The following is an 18,162-nucleotide window of genomic DNA, read 5'->3' as shown; positions in this document are numbered from 1 at the left end:
CAAAACCCTGGAGAAATCCCTCAACCGCCAGAGAAAAGCACTAACCCTCAACCCCTGGGGAAATGCACCAACCCCCAAGGAAATGCCCCTACTCTGCACCCCCCGGGAAATGCACCAACCCTGAACCCCCAGAGAAAGGCACCAAACCGTGCACCCCTGAAAAATGCATCAACCGCTGGGGAAAGGCACCAACCCTCTGGAGAAATGCACCATCCTGGCCGCCCAGAGTAATGCACCATCTTAAGCCACGCAGAGAAATGCATTTGCCTGCCTCATATGAACATGCTCATTTCTCCACATTGCATGAACTGCTGAAAACCACCATGAGAAATGCAGCAGTGCATGCAACCTGGTGACACGCCCCAGCCCACAGAAATGCAAGAAGCTGCAGAGACACACCAGAGAACAAGCCGGCAGAGCATCAAACTGCCCTGCCCCAGAAAGACGCGACAACTGTATGCAACGCGGAGAAGCGCATTCACCCATGCGCCATCACGTCACGGTTCACAGGGGCAGGAGAGCCCCGGGGAGAAAATGCAGCAATCCATGCAACGCACCAACGTGCAACTCGGCCCGCTGGGAAATCCATGCGTTGCCCGAGGAGCTTGCAACCAACCGTACCTGCACCATGCAGTCCCATTGCGCCACCCTGAGATCTGCAATGGGCCAAAACACAACCCCTCCCCACCAGTGTGGATGCAAAAGCAGCATCAGCGTGTTCTATAAATGCAGGAGCAAACCTGCGTCCATCCGTGACAGCTGTTCCAGGCATCTCCAAGCCAGGCCGGGGATGCGAGGCAGGGACAAGCCACCGCGGTGGTGGGAGGGCCAGGCTTGGACTCCAGATTGATCCAAGCATTGCGGGGAAGGGGAGCCCATGAATTCAGGAGCAACCCCCGCCCCCAGGCTTTCAGCCAACTCTCCCTGTTTGCAAACTCAGGGCATGGGGGGGGCAAAGATTGGAGGGGATCCCTCAAGGGCGGATGCAGAAGGGGGCATGTCAGTTGCCCCATGTCCCACTTCCTGCCCCCCTGAGCCAGCCAGTCCCCTAGCCCTGGGGCTGGATCAGAGCCGGCGCCCCCGAAAATGCTGCCAAGCGGGGGAGCCGGCTTGTCTCCCCAGGATCAGGTCCCAGGCAAGTCGGGTCGTGGGGTCAATCCACCTCTTTTCCCGCCTGAATCTGTCCAGCATCCAGGCAGGTTTTCCGGCCCTCGCATCTTTCTCCGGCCCCTCTGCAATTTACCACCGTCCTTGAGACGGGAGCCCCAGCGCTGGGGCCGAGGCACAAAGGACACAGACACGCACGTCGCAGACTCACTCGCATCGGTTTATTTACGCTCAGGAGCCCCCTTTCCCCCAGCACAATCACGAGCCGCAGCAAAGGGCACGAACGTTGCCGGGCACGGGGGGAGGAGGGACGGACAGCAGGGGCTGGGAGTGGGCGACACCCACTAAGACCCCCCCTCCCCTCCCACAGCTGAGGAGAGCCCAGGAGTCCTGGCTCCCAGCCCCTACTGCTCTACCCACTAGCCTCCACGCCCCTCCCAGAGCTGGGGAGGGAACCCAGGAGTCCTGGCTCCCAGCCCCACCCTCTGACTCCCCTCTGGGAATTTCACCCCCGTCTTTCCCTGGCAGAGCCAGTGGCCAGACCAGAAACACCGACTTGAGGGGATGACTCACTCCTGGGGAAGGGGGGTGTCCCTGATTCCCAAGTTCATTTCCCACGCCCCCTCCCCCCAGCCCATCTGGGAGGCGGAAGGGGAGCCCAGCCCCCAGTCTCTCTTCCCCCTGCCTTGGAAAGGATAGGGCAGGGGAGATATGGGGGGGTTCTTAGAGACTGGCTCGGGAGGGACACAGGCAGAGCTTGGGGGGGGCGAGGGCCGGGCTATCTGGGGGCTGCAGGTCGGGAGTGAAGGGCACCAATACGCCATGAACCCCAGTGTCAGTGTCCCCCCCCACCCCCACCGCAGTCAAACAGCAAAGTCGCCACCTGGTGGCCATTCACTCAACTGCATCCTAAACAGGCTGGAAGGAGGCCCCTCTGGGGTGGGGCGCGGGGGCAAAGAGGCACAAGAATTTGGGATGGGAAGTGAAGGAGAATCCTGCAAGGTGGGTGGTTGGGGGGGGGAAGTGAATTTCTCCAGCATCCCCCTCCCCCGCCCCTAAGCCAGGATCCCCCTCACCGCCCCCCGCCAACTGTCAGAGCTTGGGGGTCGTTCCCCAGAGTCTGGCCGGCGGGCGGATTCACCCCGGCTTACGCACAGGGGTCAGCTTTAAATAAGGGAATAAATACGGTTCACGGTGGGGCCGGCGCGGGCCGGATAAATAGACCCAGCTACACACGAAAACTGGGGGGAGGGAATCTTTGGGGGGCCAGGCCTGGGGACCCCTGGCCTCCCCAGCATGGGACGAGACGGGCGCTATCCCCGCGACTCCAGAGACCTGGGGAGAGAACAGAGGGGGCTTTCATCAGACCAGGGAAGCAAAGCAGATTTGGGGGGCATGGAGGTATTTTTGGGGTGCTGCTTGTGGCACTGGGGGGTTGGGAGGGCCTTACGAGTAGCTGGGGTGCTGCTGGCAGCACTGGGGGGATTCTGGAGGGGATGGGGGCTCTGCGGCCCTTATGAGTAGCTGCGGGGCTTCTGGTGCTGGCGGGAGGTTCTGGGGGGCAAAGGGGGTTCTGGGAGGACATGGGGGGACATTGGGAGACACGGGGTTTGGGGGCCACAGGGGGGCTCGGGGGGACACTGGGGGGCATAAGGGGGCATGGGGGACACTGGGGGTACAGGGGGCACCCTTACTAGTAGCTGTAGTGCTGCTGGCATTGGCAGGGGCATTCTGGGGGGTGCAGGGGGACACTGGGGGGCTCAGGGGGACACTGGGGGGCTCTTACGAGTAGCTGGGGTGCTGCTGGCGCCGGCGGGCCGTGCGCATCTTCTCGAACCGGGCCTCCATCTCCTCCAGCACCTTGGGCGTGTAGCGAACGACCAGCTTCACCGTCCCCTGCGCCGCCTTCAGCAGCTCCACGGCCTTCTCGTGCTGCTCCCCCTCCACGCTCTGCCCCCCGCATGGACACATGGGGGTCAGGGCACACCCCCCCCGCCCGCTGCTGCCTCAGTGTCCCCGCACGCTCAGCCCTCCTGGTCCCCCCATCACCACTATGTCCTCTCCCGTGCCCCCCCCTGCAGCCCCTCCCATGCCCCCTCCACACTCCCCATGTCCCCTCTTGGTGCCCCTCATGCCAGCCCCCCATCCTCTCCTTGTGTCCTCCCCATGCAAGACCCCTGCACCCCCCATGTCCCCCCCACATCCCCTCCCGTGCACCTCACACTCCCCATGTCCCCTCCCGATGCCCATGCCAGTGCCCCCCCATCAACCCTCCATGTCCCCTCCCAGTGCCCCCCATGCTGGTCCCCCACACACACACCCATCAACCCGCCCATGGCTCCCCACGTCCCCTCCCCCTGCCACCCCCCACAGTCCCTCCTGCTCACCACGCCGTTGACGGACAGCAGCTGGTCCCCCCGCTTGAGCCCCCCGTGCCGGTCAGCGACGCCGCCAGGGATGACGCGGGAGATGTAGATGGGGGAGTTCTGCTCCTTGCCCCCCATGATGTTAAAGCCGAGCCCCTCCTCCGTCTTGGGCAGCTCCACCACCCGGGGGTGAGCGTGACCCTCGCTTGCCGCGAACGCCGCCACCGTGGCCTGGGGGCACAGATGCAGGGTGCTCAGAGGGGGGTGCCGAGGGGGGTGACCCCGGGGGGGCAGTACCTGGGCCTGGCTCTCAGGGATGGGGGGTAGCCGGGCAGGGCCATACCAAGACCCAGATTTCAGGGGATAGGGGGTCCCCGGGGGGGCCGTACCAAGACCCAGATCTCAGGGATGGGGGTCCCCGGGGGGGGCCGTACCAAGACCCAGATCTCAGGGATGGGGGTCCCCGGGGGGGGAGCACGGTACCCAGGTCCGGCTCTCGGGGGTGGGGGGTAGCTGGATGGGGCCATACCAAGACCCAGATCTCAGGGATGGGGGTCCCCGGGTGGGGAGCACGGTACCCAGGTCTGGCTCTTGGGGGTGGGGGGTAGCTGGATGGGGCCGTACCAAGACCCAGATCTCAGGGGGTAGGGGGTCCCCGGGACGGGGAGCGCAGTACCTAGGCCTGGCTCTCGGGGGTGGGGAGGTCCTGGGGGACGGTACCCAGGCTCGGCTCTTGGGGGTGGCTGGGCGGGGCCGTATCAAGACCCAGATCTCAGGGGTTTGGGGTCCCCAGGGAGGGCAGTACCCAGGCCCGGCTCTCGGGGGGTTGGGGAGTCCCCGGGGGGGGGGCGTACCTTGGCCGTGGCGTGGGCCCGGATCTCGGCGCTGCCCGCGATCTCCAGCGTGTCATAGAGCTGCTCATAGACCTGGGGGAGGAGACCGGGGAGAACCCAGGAGTCCGGGCGATTGCCAGGTTGGGGGAGGTGGAGGAGCGGGCAACGGGGGTTCAGCCAGGGCACTGGGCTCCCAGGTAATTCAGGGCTTGGGGGGGTCCCAGCAAGAGACAAGGCTCCTGCGGGAACATGGAGGGTCATTGTCAGAGATCCCCAGGGGGTCGGGGTGGGCGTGGTGGAGAGGTGCAACCCCCTGGGAGGTGACTGGGGATGGGGCTCAGGCGGGTCTCATCTCCCAGAGGTCCAAGCAGATCTTGAACTGCAGGACCCTCTTTGAGGGAGAGGGGGACTGGGGGTGCTGAACAGAGGGGCCCCAGAGATGTTTGAGGTGGCCTGGACGATCGTGGGAGTCTGGGGGGTGCAGTGAATTAACAAGGGGTGCAAGCAGTACAGGGGTTTGGGGTGCAGGGGTGGATGTGGGGGTGCAGTGCAGGGGTGGACGTGGGGCTGCTTGTGAGCCCAGAGGGGTTTTGGGGTCCCGGGACGGGGTCTCACCTCGCGGATGGCTGAGCAGAACTTGCTCTGGAGAACCCGCTGCAAAGCCTGCAGCTTGTGGGGGGGCAGCTCCCCACTTCGCTGCAACCGCTCCAGCAGCTCCACGGCGCGCGCCACGTCTGCCACAGGATGGGGGGGATCACACAGGGGGGCAGGGAGAACCACCCAAAACTCACTGCCTGCTGCTGCCCCACATCGCCCCCCATATCGAACACCTGCCCTGCCCCCTGAGCCACCACCTGCCCTGACCCGCCCACATCACCCCCCCACAGCTAACTCCTGCCCTGACCCCCCAGCCACCACCTGCCCTGACCACCCCATCATCCTCTCAGCAACCACCCGCCCTGCCCCTAGCCACCATCTGCCCTGACCCCCCCATCACCCCCACAGCTAACTCCTGCTCTGACTCCCCCATCACCCCCACAGCTAACTCCTGCCCTGCCCCCAGCCGCCATCTGCCCTGACCCCCCATCACCCCCACAGCTAACTCCTGCCCTGCCCCCAGCCACCACCTGCTCTGACCCCCCCATCACCCCCACAGCTAACTCCTGCCCTGCCCCCAGCCGCCACCTGCTCTGACCCCCCCATCACCGCCACAGCTAACTCCTGCCCTGACCCCCCCAGCCACCACCTGCTCTGACCCCCCCATCACCGCCACAGCTAACTCCTGCCCTGACCCCCCCAGCCACCACCTGCTCTGACCCCCCCATCACCGCCACAGCTAACTCCTGCCCTGACCCCCCCCAGCCACCACCTGCTCTGACCCCCCCATCACCGCCACAGCTAACTCCTGCCCTGACCCCCCCAGCCACCACCTGCCCTGACCCCCCATCACCGCCACAGCTAAGTCCTTCCCTGACCCCCCCAGCCACCACCTGCCCTGACCCCCCCATCACCGGCACAGCTAACTCCTGCCCTGACCCCCCCAGCCACCACCTGCTCTGACCCCCCCATCACTGCCACAGCTAACTCCTGCCCTGCCCCCAGCCGCCACCTGCTCTGACCCCCCCATCATCCCCACAGCTAACTCCTGCCCTGACCCCCCCAGCCACCACCTGCTCTGACCCCCCCATCACCGCCACAGCTAACTCCTGCCCTGACCCCCCCAGCCACCACCTGCTCTGACCCCCCCATCACCGCCACAGCTAACTCCTGCCCTGACCCCCCAGCCACCACCTGCCCTGACCCCCCCCATCACCCCCACAGCTAACTCCTGCCCTGCCCCCAGCCACCACCTGCCCTGACCCCCCCATCACCCCCACAGCTAACTCCTGCTCTGACTCCCCCATCACCCCCACAGCTAACTCCTGCTCTGACTCCCCCATCACCCCCACAGCTAACTCCTGCCCTGCCCCCAGCCGCCACCTGCCCTGACCCCCCCATCACCCCCACAGCTAACTCCTGCCCTGCCCCCAGCCGCCACCTGCTCTGACCCCCCATCACCCCCACAGCTAACTCCTGCTCTGACCCCCCATCACCCCCCCAGCCACCACCTGCTCTGACCCCCCCATCACCCCCACAGCTAACTCCTGCCCTGCCCCCCAGCCACCATCTGCCCTGACCCCCCATCACCCCCACAGCTAACTCCTGCCCTGACCCCCCCCAGTCACCACCTGCTCTGCCCCCCACATCACCCCCCCAACTCCTGCCCTGACCCCCACAATCACCACCTGCTCTGCCCCCCACATCACCCCCTCACAGCTACCACCTGCCCTGACCCCCCATATCACCCCCCACCCCAGATGCATGAGCCACCACCTGTCCCCCAGCCGGCCCCGCGTTCCTCTGCACCCGCCACCTGCCCCGCCCCCCCGGCCCCCTTACCCCGCTCCAGCCCCAGCGGCTCGCTGCTCAGCGCTGCCATCTTCACGCACCGGCCCCGCCCCACGTTGCACGGGGGGGGGGAGATGGGGGGGCTGGGCGGGAAACGTGGGGGGGGATGTGCCTGCGCGCACGTGAGGCCGGGCACGTGTGTGCACGCGCGTGCCCGGAGCCGCGGGCGGCTGCACGACGGCTGTGCACGCGCGCACCCCCGCGTGTGTTCACGGCGGTCAGGGCACGGGCGCCCCCCCCGCGGCCATGCTCCTCCGCTATCGCCCCCCCCTTCACAGCCCAGCTCATTCACACCCCCCCGCACACACACTGAGAGCGGGGAGGGGAGGGGCAGGAGCAAAGCCCCCCTTCCCTGCCCCTCTCCCACCCCAGGCTGCAGCGGGTGGGATGACCCTGCCACACCTTCATGTGCCCCCTGTCTCTGGGCCAGCTCTGGGGTCAACCCCCCCAGCCCAGCTGCAGGCCACAGCCCCCTGCCAGCTTTGCCCCCTCGCTGCTCAGTAGCCAGGGGCAGGGAGCCCTGCAGGCCGGGGGCGGGTTTCTTGGACCGAGATCAGCCTCCTCCCCGGCTGCACCTGGGGCCCAGCTCAGACCCTGACTCGCTAGAGCAGCAAAGGGGGGGGCACCCCAGAGAGCCCCGGCATGGGGTGGGGTAAATGACACCCCAGAGAGTCCTGGCATGGGGTGGGGGGGGGAAGGATCCTGATCTAGGGGGCAGTAAAAGATAGGCAAGGGGCCTGGCTAGTCAGCAGTGGCCCAGTTGAAACATGGGCCCCACCCGCGCCTGGGAACAGGGCAGAGGACGGGTCAGAGTCACAGGCGAGGGCAGCTAAGGCTCCTTTGGAGCATAACATGGGGGGCGGGGGGAGTACGGCAGCCGTGGGGGGGGGACGGACGATGACATGCTCCTGGGAGTCAGGGGCCCTGGCCAAAGCCTGACGGGGGGATCCCAAGCTGGGCTAGAGGCTATTTGGACATGGACCCAGGTCTGGTGGCTACAATTTGAGGCTGCTCCTTGAGGGCAAAGTGTGGGGCTGGGGGGGGTCTGCCCAGCCACAGGGCTGACCCCCGGGTACTAGGGCCCACTGCTCTGGCCATTCCCAGCCCAGCCCCCCACTTCAATGACAGCACCTCACAGCAGAACCATTAAAACCCCTTTATTGTGGTTAAAGAAAAGCAGATGCAGCCACATGGGGCTTTATACAGACGTGTGGAATTTTTTTTGGGGGGGGAGGGGGGTCACGCTACAGAAACTGGGGGGACAAAAACTTACCCACCTAAAAAAAAAAAAAAAAGGGGAAGTGGCCAGGCTGGCCTGGGGGCTGGCCCCCCGCCTGGGAAGCAGGGGAGCTCCCTCACTCCAGGGGCGGCTCCAGCAGGTACCCGTTCTCCGTGGACATGTAGCCGTCTCCGGACTGCATGGACTCCTGGTCCAGGAACATGTCCTGGCTGGTCTCCTCCAGGGGCTCGGCCATGCCGTTGTCCTGGCCGGCCCGTTCGTCCCGCTTCTCGGCCCCGCGCTCGCCGCGCTCGCCCCGCTCCCGCTTGTGCTCCCGGTCCCGGTCGCGCTCCCGCCGGCGCTCCCTGTCCCTCTCCCTGTCCCTGTCCTTGTCGCGGTCCCGGTGGCTGCGCCGGCGGTCCCGCTCCCGCTCCTTGTCCCGCTCCCTGTCCCTGTCCCTGTCCCTGCCCTTGTCCTCGCCCTCCAACTTCAGCTCCAGCCTGTCCATGCCCAGCTCGCCCAGCGCCACCTCCTCCACCTGGGCATCCCCCCCCTCGGGCAGCTCCTCCTTCTTCTCGCGCTCCCGGTCCCGGTCCCGCTTGCGCTCCCGGCTGCGGCTGTGCCGCTTCCGCTCCCGCTCCTTGTCCTTGTCCTTGCTGCGCTCCCGGCTCCGCTTCCGCTCCTCCTTCTCACGGCTGCGGGTGCGGCGCCGGCGCTCCCTGGACCGGCTGCGCCGGCGCTCCCGCTCCTTGTCCCGCTCCCGGCTCCGGTCCCGCCGGTCCCGCTCCCGCTCCCGGTCCCTGCGGGGAGAGGGGGGCCCCGGGTGTCACATGGCTGGCCCAGCCCACCCGGACCCTGGGCCATCCGGGCACCCCAACTCCACAGGGCCAGGGCCAGGGCCAGCCCCTGCGGCCAGCAGACATACCCGCAGCCCTCCCACAATTTACTGGGCCATACACCCCTCCTCCTCTAGCCCCCTACAGTCAGCAGGGGGCACTGCAGACACCCACAGCCCTCCACACTCCCATAATGCACTGGGCCACCCCTTCCCCCAACTCCCTAAAGCCAGCAGGGGGTGCTGCAAACTCTCCTCCAGTCCCCACCCCACCATGCCCCGCCCCTTGGCAGGGGGTCTGGTCGAGGTCCCCAGGGGCACAGGCTACCCCCCCACTCACCGCTCGTCATATCTGGAGGTGTCGTCTCGGCCAGAGTGCCTGATGTTAACGTCTGCACCGCCCCTCCGGGTGCCCCCCAAGCCACCACCTACAAAGAAAGCGAAACTCTTCTTCAGCCAACTCAACATCCGCCTCGACTTCCTGCCGCCGGGGGGGACCTGTATGCCTCAAACCAGTATGCTGACACCCCCATATTCAGCACTGCCCCGTACTTATGCTCAGTTGTCTACACCCTCTGCTTTGTGAGGTATCGTTTTCAAAGTCTCGCTCTGCTGAACATTAAGATCCCGTTGGAGTGTAGGGGCTGTCGCTAGATGGGAAGTTACGAAGTTGGCTTGGTGTGTCTGACTGAAATAGGTTGAGAGGTTGGGAACACCCACAACCAGCCATTCAGGTACGACAGCATGGATGGCCCATGAAGGGAAATCCGCACTACTGAGGACGGTCACAGGATCCGTGTCCAGTGACGACACAAAGGAGGCTGCTTGACTCATGTCATAGCAAAAGATCTTTCCAGAAAGCTAGAGGAACCTATAACAGAGGGGAAGTGACATCATCATTTGTCCTCACTCCCCAGGCCGGATTAATGCAGGGGCTTTAGGGGCTGCAGCCCAGGGCCTCGGGCTGAGGGGGGCCCTGTGGGTCCGCTGCTTCTTTTCATCCAGCCCAGCAAGTCCTCACATCACGGGCTGGACACTAGTCCCCGAGCCTCGGTGCCCCCCTTGGGCCTGGAGCTGTCAGCACCGGCTCACTGATGTGTCCCTAGAGGAGGGGCATTCAGAGAATCTGCCCCCACCCCCAGCACCGGCTCTGCAGCTCCCATTGGCCAATGGGAGCTGTGGAGCTGATGCTGGGGGCAGCATGCACCAAGCAGAGCAGCCTGGCCCCTCTGCCTAGGGGCCGGACATGCCAGCCACCTCGGAGAGCAGAGCAGCACAGAGCCAGGGCAGGAAGGGATCCTGCCTTAGCCCTGCTGCATCACTAATCAGAAGCCTGCACCCCAATCCCCTGCCCCAGTCCTGAGCCCACTCCAAACCCACAGGGGCCCCACAAAATCTAATAGCCCTGGGCCCACAGGAGAGGGTCTGGTCCTGCTCACACTTCAACACCTGGACAACAAAAACTTTGAATGGGGGAGGTAGTCCCAGGCTGGAAAGGAGAATCCAGCTCACGTATTAAGGAAACCTACCATCAGGGTGAGATACTGCTCAATTCAAATCCTGTCTAGTTTATGGAACTCAGATTGGGGGGTGTCCCGGGGCAGCGCCCAGGACCAGCTGTCTGGGGCCGCACCAGCCGCTGCAGAAGTCACGGAGGTCCCAGAATCCATGACTTCCGTGAAAGACTTGCAGCCTTACTTATAATCACTTAAAATCTCTTTCTGTAGTTAATAAATCGGTTTTATATTTTACATAGAATGGTGCACTTTGCTCGAAGTGCACAGGGGAATCCGTTCAGTGTATAAAAGCTGGGGCACGTCCTCTCCACACTGGGGGACGGGTGGACTGGGTAAGACACTTACACTGGTCAGATTTCCGACCAGGACAAGGCTCTGGGGTCCTAGGCTGGGGAGAATTGGCTGGAAGCAGCATCCCTGTAATTCAGCTGGGTGTGTCCCTGCCTGCGGGTGGCTGTGTGAGTGCAGGACCCAGAGGGGTTTGCAGCTTGTCACAGCAGCACAGTGGAAGAGGGAGCCCAGGCTGGTAAGACAGAGGGCTCAGCGGTACCCCAGTTCCAGGCTGCACCCTGAGGAACCTGTCATAGGCTGGGTGGGGAGCTCCTGGCAGGGGGCGCTGATGGACGTGCCAGATTCCCTCCAGGTTATGCCAGGGAGCCGCAGGCCTGATGTGGAGTCGCTCTCCCCCCTCTGCGTTCTGGCGGGGTGGGCACAGGAAGTGAGGTGCAGGGCATGGGGGAAGGGGGGGTCCTTACTCACCCAGCCTGCGGGGGCGCCAACCCTTGACTGTCCGGCCTCTCTCCACATCCACCAGCACTCTCCTGCCATCAATTTTCTTGCCGTCTGCATGCTTGTATGCCGCTGTAACAGATTGGGGTGTCCACAAAGGCGGGGGGGAGGGGGGCGCTGCTGTTAGATACGGAACTCACACACAAGCCCGCCCGCCCCCACCAGACACACACAGCTCCCCCCACCTGCCCCATGGCTCCCCAGAGCCGGCCGAGGGGCTGCCCCACCCTGCCGTGGGGTAGCTTGCCCCAAGGTTCCCGCTCCCTCCATGCTGCCTAGATTTCAGCAGCTGGGTCCACACCAGAGCACAGGATGCCCTGACCCCATTGAGGCTGGAGACCCACAAGCCACGGCTGCTGGGTTGAATGGAGCAGCCCCTCGTCCCCCCAGAGCTGCAAGGAAAGGAACGTTACCGACAAGTCAAATACCTACATTTGCCCGATGCCACGCTCGCTGCGTGAGACCCGGGCAGCCCCATGGGGGGTAAACCCCTATGAGATGGGGGTACACCGCCCACCGCTGCTGCCCCCTCCCCCACCCCAGCCAGCCAGCTAACCCCAAATCCGCCATGCATCCCCCCCAAAGCAGGAGGTATTACACCTACAGGAAGGAGGGGGAGGAATCTGTGTACAACCAAGGGTGGGACGCGCAAAGGTTTACAGTCTGGCACCTGGCTGGCACGCCCCCCGCCGCCCTCCGCCAGTCACGCCCCTGCCGCCCCCCCACCTGTTGTCACCAGAGGAACAGAGTACAGATCCCTACGTGGCGGCTACAGATGGCACCGAGGCAACGGGGGGGAGGAGGGGGCGCTAGACGGGCACCGCTCACGAGAATGAAATAAAAGCGTTTACCTGGAGAAACTACTTACAAAACATTTCAACTTAGCGCCTCAACTCAACGCATCAGGCTGCTAGCGTGGGCGTGAGAGGCCGGGCTCCGCCCCCGTGCCCCCGGTCGGGGCACTGGCATTTGGGGGGGGTGGCGTGGCTGCCAAGCGACACCTCGCTGCCTTACCTGTCTTGGCAGCGGCGTGGGTGCACCCCCCACAGGAGGTACGGTCCCCCTGGCCCCGCCCACCCTCCTGACCCCCGCAGGAGCTGGGGCACTATGGCATTGAGGGGACACTTACCAACCCCACAATAGCTCAGCTGGAGCCCCTGCCTGGCCTGCCGCCAGGCTGGGGGCCCTGGACAGGATTCCTCCCCTGCCCCCTCGTTGCCAGCTGGCTAGTCATGAGGGGACACAGCTGTCCGCTCAGCCAGAACCCCGAAGGGGCAGGGCAGAGCACCCTAGCCACAGGTCGGGCCCCCCAGACCACCTCCATCCAAGGTACTTGTGGGGAATCCCGGCCCCCCGAGAACTCCCCGATGCCAACAGAGCACACCCCCCAGGGGAGAGGGAGATCTTGCACTGCCCTGGCTAGAACGGGGCCTAGATGCTGCTCACTGGCCCAGTGTTCCTGAGTGGGCTGGGGTCCCGGTTCCGTCCCGGGGCCATGCCTGTCCATGGTGCTGGTCCCGGCCAGGAGAGGCCGTGGCTTACCTGAGACCAACCTTATCACCACCTTTCTACCAAGCCACCCTAGACAGAACTTCTCCCCCTAACTGCTGACCCCATCAGGGAGAGCCCCAGGGCTGACTGCTCCTGGGCCAGGGCTCAAAGGGACTCTCGATCCCTGAGATCAGCAGGGCTCTGTTCCCTTGACACCGCCCATCACAGAGCCCCAACCCTCCGGTCGTCAGCCAACCGGGACCAAAGTTCAGCCTAGCCCTGCGCCCACCCCCAGGTCCAGAGGTCGGCAGCGTGGCTGCTGGGGACAGGACTTCAGGGCTCACGCAGGGAGATATTGTAGGTCCTACACAAACGGGGGCAGATCCATCCCCTTACACGGTCTGCTGTGGAGGGCTCAAGAGGGGCTGGAGCCGGGCTGGGTTTAGTGCCCTTGACGCCGCCTCTGGAAGCCAGTGGCCTGCGTGGCAGGGCGGGTTCTCCAAGCCCAGCCCGGCTCAGAGCCCACAGGTGGTTCTACGGGGTGGGCAGGCTCCAGGCCCGGGAGCAAGCAATGCGATTGAGAAGCCGGCAGTGTGATGTGACTAATGCTGCCCTGGGCTAGTGTCACTGGGTACCAGCTGTCTGCATGTCAATCCCTCGAGCCGCGAGGCACCGGTCCGAGGCTCAGCCGAGACTGACGCCCCAACCGAGCCCCACGCGTGGGCCACGGAGGGGCTGGCTGCACTGGGGGCAGCCAGAGGAGCTATTCTACCTCACCTCGCCAGCCTAGTGGGAAAGACTAAAGACAGGACTTGAATATTCCCCTCCCTGCTCAGACACGACTGTAAGCTCAGAGCACCGCACGGCACGGTCCACCCCGGCCTGGGCAGCGAGATGCCCGAAGGCAGATGGGGTAGCTCGAGGTTTCCAGCAGAGAGCGCCCCTGGCTGGAGAGGCGGAGCCATGATGGACTGACTGGGAGGGGATAAGGATTTGCCTGGGTTGCGGTTTCGTTAGGGGATTAAGAGTCGGACAGACGCAGCCAGCGCTGCGAGCTCCCCCTCAACAGTGCCGGCACTGATGAGCGGGCGGGACCAAAACCCAGCCCGGGGACATATTCGAGTCCTGCTTCATCAGCTTCAGGGAAGCAACCTACACAGGGGGACGTCTGGCCTGCCCTCCCCTAGCTACCTCCGGCAGGAATTCGGAGCCTGTGCCCTCCCCGTCCAGTCTCCGCCCGGCAAGAGAGCGGAAGCTGGACGAGAGAGCAAGCTTCTCCGGTCCCCACCCCCACCGGGAGCTGCTCTGACCACGCTAGGTGCCTACCGCTGCGGTGGCCTGGCTCGTGTATAGGTGTAGGGGTGCTGTGAATTCTTACCAACATACAAACCCTTATACCAACCATACACTGAGGTGTTGTATGGGGGGAGCATTAGCATCAGCTGCAAGCCAGCAGTGGCAATAGCCATCAGAAAGGTGGCTGCAGTGACAATAAGAACACAGAATTAATACACCCCTCCTCCCGACAGCATCGTTCACAACAGTCACTAGAGCCAAGACACACCTGCCCCCCCCACACGCTCGAGCCGGGCCGCTCCCCCAGCTTCGCCGCTTCTGGGCTCAGCCCTGGGATGGGGGCGGCTCGTGAAGCTCAGTGGTTCAGAGTGGGGGGGGGACAAAGCGCTGAGCGTAAGCACTGCCCATCGGAGCACACGCACCCTCTCACTCACACGCCATGGCCAGCAGCACCCTGATTACATTAATCTGCAGTTATGGGAGGGAGGGGAACCCCCCCATGGGGGTCATCTCAGCGTTAACCCTCTGATGGCCAGCCCCCAGCCCCACCTCCGTCGTTCATGTCGAGCTCCATGGGGGGGAGGGGGCGCCCCCATGGCCGCACTTGCCCCCCAGGGAGCAGAGTAATGGAACCTGGGTTTGCACTGGCCTCACGCCGGCCCTGTGCTCCGTTACTTACCTCCGGGAGCTCGAGGGCCGGGAACGGGATGACATTGAGATGTAACACATGCGCTTTAGGGAGAGGCAAAGAGGCCCAGACACGGGCGGTACTTACAGTGCATGTCTCGCTCGTGTTCATACTCTATGAAGGCGTAGCCGCGCGGCTTTCCGGAACGCTTGCTGTACACCATGTAGATCTGGGGGGGGGCAAGCGGCAGGTTAATGACCCAGACACGCCCCCTCCCCCCTGCCCCACACACACACACATCCACACGGCTTAGCCCTGGCTTCAGTTCGACACAAACCATTGCCCCGTAGCACCTTCTGTTGTGTTGGTTAACTCCCTGCAGGCCAGCAGGGGGCACTCATGCATCAACTGGGGGTAGCCGGGTCCCAACAGGGCACCACTAGGATAGGGAGAGCCAGGAACACCCTTCACCCGTGTGAAACCCCTCAGGGACTCTGCCAAGCAGACCTGGGGATCAGTTAGACCTGAGCATATGAACAAGCCCCACCAGCCAGGCAGCAAGGGGATTGGGGACCACCCCAGAGCAGCAGTTCACCTCTCCAGCTGCAGTCGATCCTTCACAGGAAGGGAAAACCCGGCCCACATCTGGTCAGTTGTGCCTGGGGGGGGATCCCCACCTGACCCCTGCAGGTGCCTGGCTGAAGCCCCCCCCAAGCATGAGAGTGGCTATGGCCTCACTGTAGAGCTGCCAGCGGTTAGGAGCCCGCCAAGGCTATGCAGGCATGGCCCAGAAAGGAAGGGAACAAACATGGGGATTTACAGACTCCCAGGTCAGAAGGGACCCCCCCTCTGAGCCCAACTCCGACCCCTACCCCAGCATTCCTCCGGGCTGGGAGCTCGCAGGGGATGGAGACCCCAACACTTCCCCAGGGTGAATCACCCATCCTGGGAACAGCGTGGCCTTCTTTGTCCCCCAGAGCAGCCTCTTACCCGTTTGATGGGGCCATAGACCTCGAACTCTCTTCTGAGCTTGGATTCTGTTGTGTCGTAGTTCTGCAGGGTAGAGGACAGGCTGGTGAGACAGCTGCTGCCGGTGGCCAGGTGCGGGTGGAGGGGAGAAGCGGGTGCCCCAAAAAGGGGCTCCCAGACAGCGGGAGGGAACTTACCACTCTAGCCACAAAGAGGGTTTTGAAGGCATCTCCCTGGGCATTGGGGTCGTTGTGCGGGTCCCCTGGATGGGGATAAAACAGGGCTAGGCATGCAGAAACAGCAATGGCTGATGCCCCCAGCCCACGTTCGCCCCCACCCCCCAGGTCACTCATGAGGGACTTTCCCAGAAGGTGGGAGCTAGATCAACCTCCCCCGGCCCCCCACAGTGATGGGAGCCCTCCCCGACACTCACACATCTTCAGCTCGTTCTCTACCTCCTGCTGCCTCCGCTCAATCTTCTCTCGTCTCTGCAGGAAGGAAAGGGAAGTGGTGACAGGCTCTGCACTCCTGGCAACGACTCTCCAGAGAGGGGACCCCAGGACAGGATTCAAGGGAGGCTGTTAGTCATTACCACCCCCGAGGCTCTCAAAGTGTTGCTGCACTCATTGCTTCATCCTCACCGCCTTCCACAGGGCTATTACCCCCATTCACAGGCGGGGACACCCAGGCACCCCCAACAAAGTTCACACAGGGAGTTAGGGACAGAATTACCCGGGAGAGAACCCAGGAGTTCTGGCTGCCAACTCCTCCTACCCCACTCCCCTCCCAGAGCCAGGGAGAGAACCCAAGAGTCCTGGCTCCCAGCCCCATGATTCAATCACCAGACTATATGGGAGAAGGGATACCCAAGGGAGAACAGAAGAGACTCTGGCAGCAGAGTGCCTCCCCAGCTCGCCCTTTCCCCGCACAGTCCGGAGCTCGCTATCTTGGGGGTGCATGCAGACAAATGCCCCACCCTCTCACCCAGATTCCCCATCGCTCTGGAAGGGTGGGCTGACCCCCATGCTGGCAGAGAGTCGTACCTTCCGCTCCATGCGCTCCTCGCGGGTCTCAGCGCGGGTGGGTGGAGGGGCATCGCGTGGGTCCTGGGCAGGGGAGAGAAACGTGTTAGCAGGGCATCAAGCGGATGGCACAGAAATGGGGGGAAGGAGGGAGCCTGGCGGCTTTGGAGCAGAGAAAAGAGGTGATGAGCCAAGCAGCTCCCCCCGTCAGCGCTGCCCTGCTGGGGAGGCCGAGCTCACCTCAAACTCCCGGATGTATGGCGCGATGCCGCAGTAGGGCTGGTTGTGGTGTTTCTCATGAGGCAGCTTCTCCAGAGGGGGCAGGTAGGGGATGGGGTCTCGGGGGGCAAAGAGCGCCAGCAGGTTGGGGGGCAGGAACTGCGTCATCTTGGGAAATCTGCTGGAGGAAGGAGATGCCAGATTGTTAGATCCCACAAGTGCATCCCCTTCCCCCCACAGCGTGTGGGGTCCCGCCCCCCAAACTCGGCCAACTTAGGGGCCAGCTAAGCCCCTCCCTCCTCTTTTTGTGGGGTTCTGCTTCCCAGTGGCGCCCCCCCACCTCATCTCCTCCATGGAAGCAGCCAGTTCCTGGGCAACCCATGGTCTTCTGCTGCTCCCCCCACCAGAGGGTTCCTCAGACCCCCGGCTCCATCATGCCCCTGGTCCATCCCCTACCATTACTTCTGGGCCCTGCACGCCACCCAGGACTCTTCCTCCCCTCACATCCCCCACACCCTGGCACATCCTGCCCATTGCTCCCCTCACCCCAATCCCACTCTCCCTCCTGAACCCTGCACCCCACCCCAATCCACCCTTCAATTCCTGCTACCCCCAGCTAACTTCCCCCCCTCACCCACCGTCTCCACTGCTCCCCCTGGACCTCCCACAGCCCACGCACATGCCCCCTCTTCACCTATTGCCTATTGCCGACCCCCCAACCCGTGTCCCTCGTCCCCACCTGCCTCACTCACCCCCTCAGCCCTTCCCCAACCAAGCCCACCACTCAAGCCCCTGTGGCCCCCCCAAAGCTCTCCGCTACTCCCCAGCCCCCCGACACTCCCCAGCCCCCCCAAAAGTCACTTCCTGCCCCCTCCCCTCTGCTCGGCCACCCCCTGGGGCTGCCATGGACCCCTCGTGCCCCCCCCACGTGCCCAGCTCCCACCACTGCCTGGCTCCCCCCAATGCACCCCAGACCCTCTCGCCCCCCCGCCACAGCCATCACCTCCCATCCCCTCCCCCCACTGCTCAACCCCCAAGCCCCCCACAGGCTACGCCCCCGGCCCCTGTGACCCCCCCGCTGCTCAATCCCCAGGCCCCCCGCAGGCTGCCCCCCCCGCGCCCGCCCAGGAGCCCCCGGAACCCCCAGGCTCACGTAACCCCCGCTCCCTCCCCGGGGCGCCGCGTGACCGTGACGCCGCCGCCGCCGCCGCCGCCCTTCTCTCACCGGCCGCGCCGCGCTCGGCTCCTCCCGCTGCCGCCTGGTCGGGGCCTGCTGCCTGATCGCCCCGCGCATGCGTGGCCGCATCACCGCGTCCAGATCCAGGCGCCGCCGGGACTCGCTCGAGGGCGGGAGAAGGAGAAACGAGGCTGGGTGACGCCTCCGCCGCCGGCAGGAAAAATAGTGCCCGAGCGCGGGGCAGGG

The 18,162-nt window shown here is 64.5% G+C and overlaps 2 protein-coding genes across 4 annotated transcripts; both read right to left on the bottom strand.

Annotated features, from left to right (window-relative positions):
• Positions 1-1,313: 1,313 nt before the first annotated feature.
• On the bottom strand, positions 1,314-6,861 carry LIN7B (lin-7 homolog B, crumbs cell polarity complex component). 2 transcript variants are annotated; one of them, XM_038381760.2, is made up of 6 exons: positions 6,746-6,861; positions 4,922-5,040; positions 4,328-4,399; positions 3,495-3,704; positions 2,894-3,057; positions 1,314-2,442 (listed from the first exon to the last, which is right to left on the bottom strand). In XM_038381760.2, the coding sequence occupies exons 1-6, from the start codon at positions 6,783-6,785 to the stop codon at positions 2,421-2,423; spliced, it is 627 nt and encodes a 208-aa protein (XP_038237688.1). In that variant the 5' UTR covers positions 6,786-6,861; the 3' UTR covers positions 1,314-2,420. The 2 variants fall into 2 exon arrangements, with proteins under 2 accessions (XP_038237688.1, XP_043357244.1); XM_043501309.1 differs by lacking the exon at positions 4,328-4,399.
• Positions 6,862-7,895: 1,034 nt separating this feature from the next.
• SNRNP70 (small nuclear ribonucleoprotein U1 subunit 70) lies at positions 7,896-18,122 on the bottom strand. 2 transcript variants are annotated; one of them, XM_038382102.2, is made up of 10 exons: positions 17,965-18,122; positions 16,761-16,917; positions 16,542-16,604; positions 15,932-15,986; positions 15,696-15,760; positions 15,520-15,582; positions 14,677-14,758; positions 11,085-11,186; positions 9,149-9,236; positions 7,896-8,773 (listed from the first exon to the last, which is right to left on the bottom strand). In XM_038382102.2, exons 2-10 carry the CDS (start codon positions 16,905-16,907, stop codon positions 8,110-8,112), a joined length of 1,329 nt encoding a protein of 442 aa, XP_038238030.1. In that variant the 5' UTR covers positions 16,908-16,917; positions 17,965-18,122; the 3' UTR covers positions 7,896-8,109. The 2 variants fall into 2 exon arrangements, with proteins under 2 accessions (XP_038238030.1, XP_038238029.1); XM_038382101.2 differs by having other exon boundaries at positions 16,761-16,920; positions 17,965-18,120.
• Between the last annotated feature and the right edge of the window lie 40 nt (positions 18,123-18,162).

Source organism: Dermochelys coriacea, chromosome 23 (assembly GCF_009764565.3).
Source record: "Dermochelys coriacea isolate rDerCor1 chromosome 23, rDerCor1.pri.v4, whole genome shotgun sequence".
Taxonomy (NCBI): domain Eukaryota; kingdom Metazoa; phylum Chordata; order Testudines; family Dermochelyidae; genus Dermochelys; species Dermochelys coriacea.
Note: the sequence above shows the minus strand (reverse complement) of the source record. Positions and strands in the feature narration are given on the sequence as shown.

Bases quoted from the DNA above. Each gene is read 5' to 3' on its own strand.
- LIN7B (XM_038381760.2), bottom strand. From the start codon at position 6,785: ATGGCAGCGCTGAGCAGCGAGCCGCTGGGGCTGGAGCGGG. The intron at 5,041-6,745 runs GTAAGGGGGCCG...ATCCTGTGGCAG, and splicing joins GCCGCTGGGGCTGGAGCGGG to ACGTGGCGCGCGCCGTGGAG. The intron at 3,058-3,494 runs GTGAGCAGGAGG...TGCGGGGGGCAG, and splicing joins TGCTGTCCGTCAACGGCGTG to AGCGTGGAGGGGGAGCAGCA.
- SNRNP70 (XM_038382102.2), bottom strand. From the start codon at position 16,907: ATGACGCAGTTCCTGCCCCCCAACCTGCTGGCGCTCTTTGCCCCCCGA. The intron at 15,761-15,931 runs GTGAGTGTCGGG...ATCCCCATCCAG, and splicing joins AGAGAACGAGCTGAAGATGT to GGGACCCGCACAACGACCCC. The intron at 14,759-15,519 runs GTAAGAGGCTGC...GCCCCCCCCCAG, and splicing joins TCTATGGCCCCATCAAACGG to ATCTACATGGTGTACAGCAA.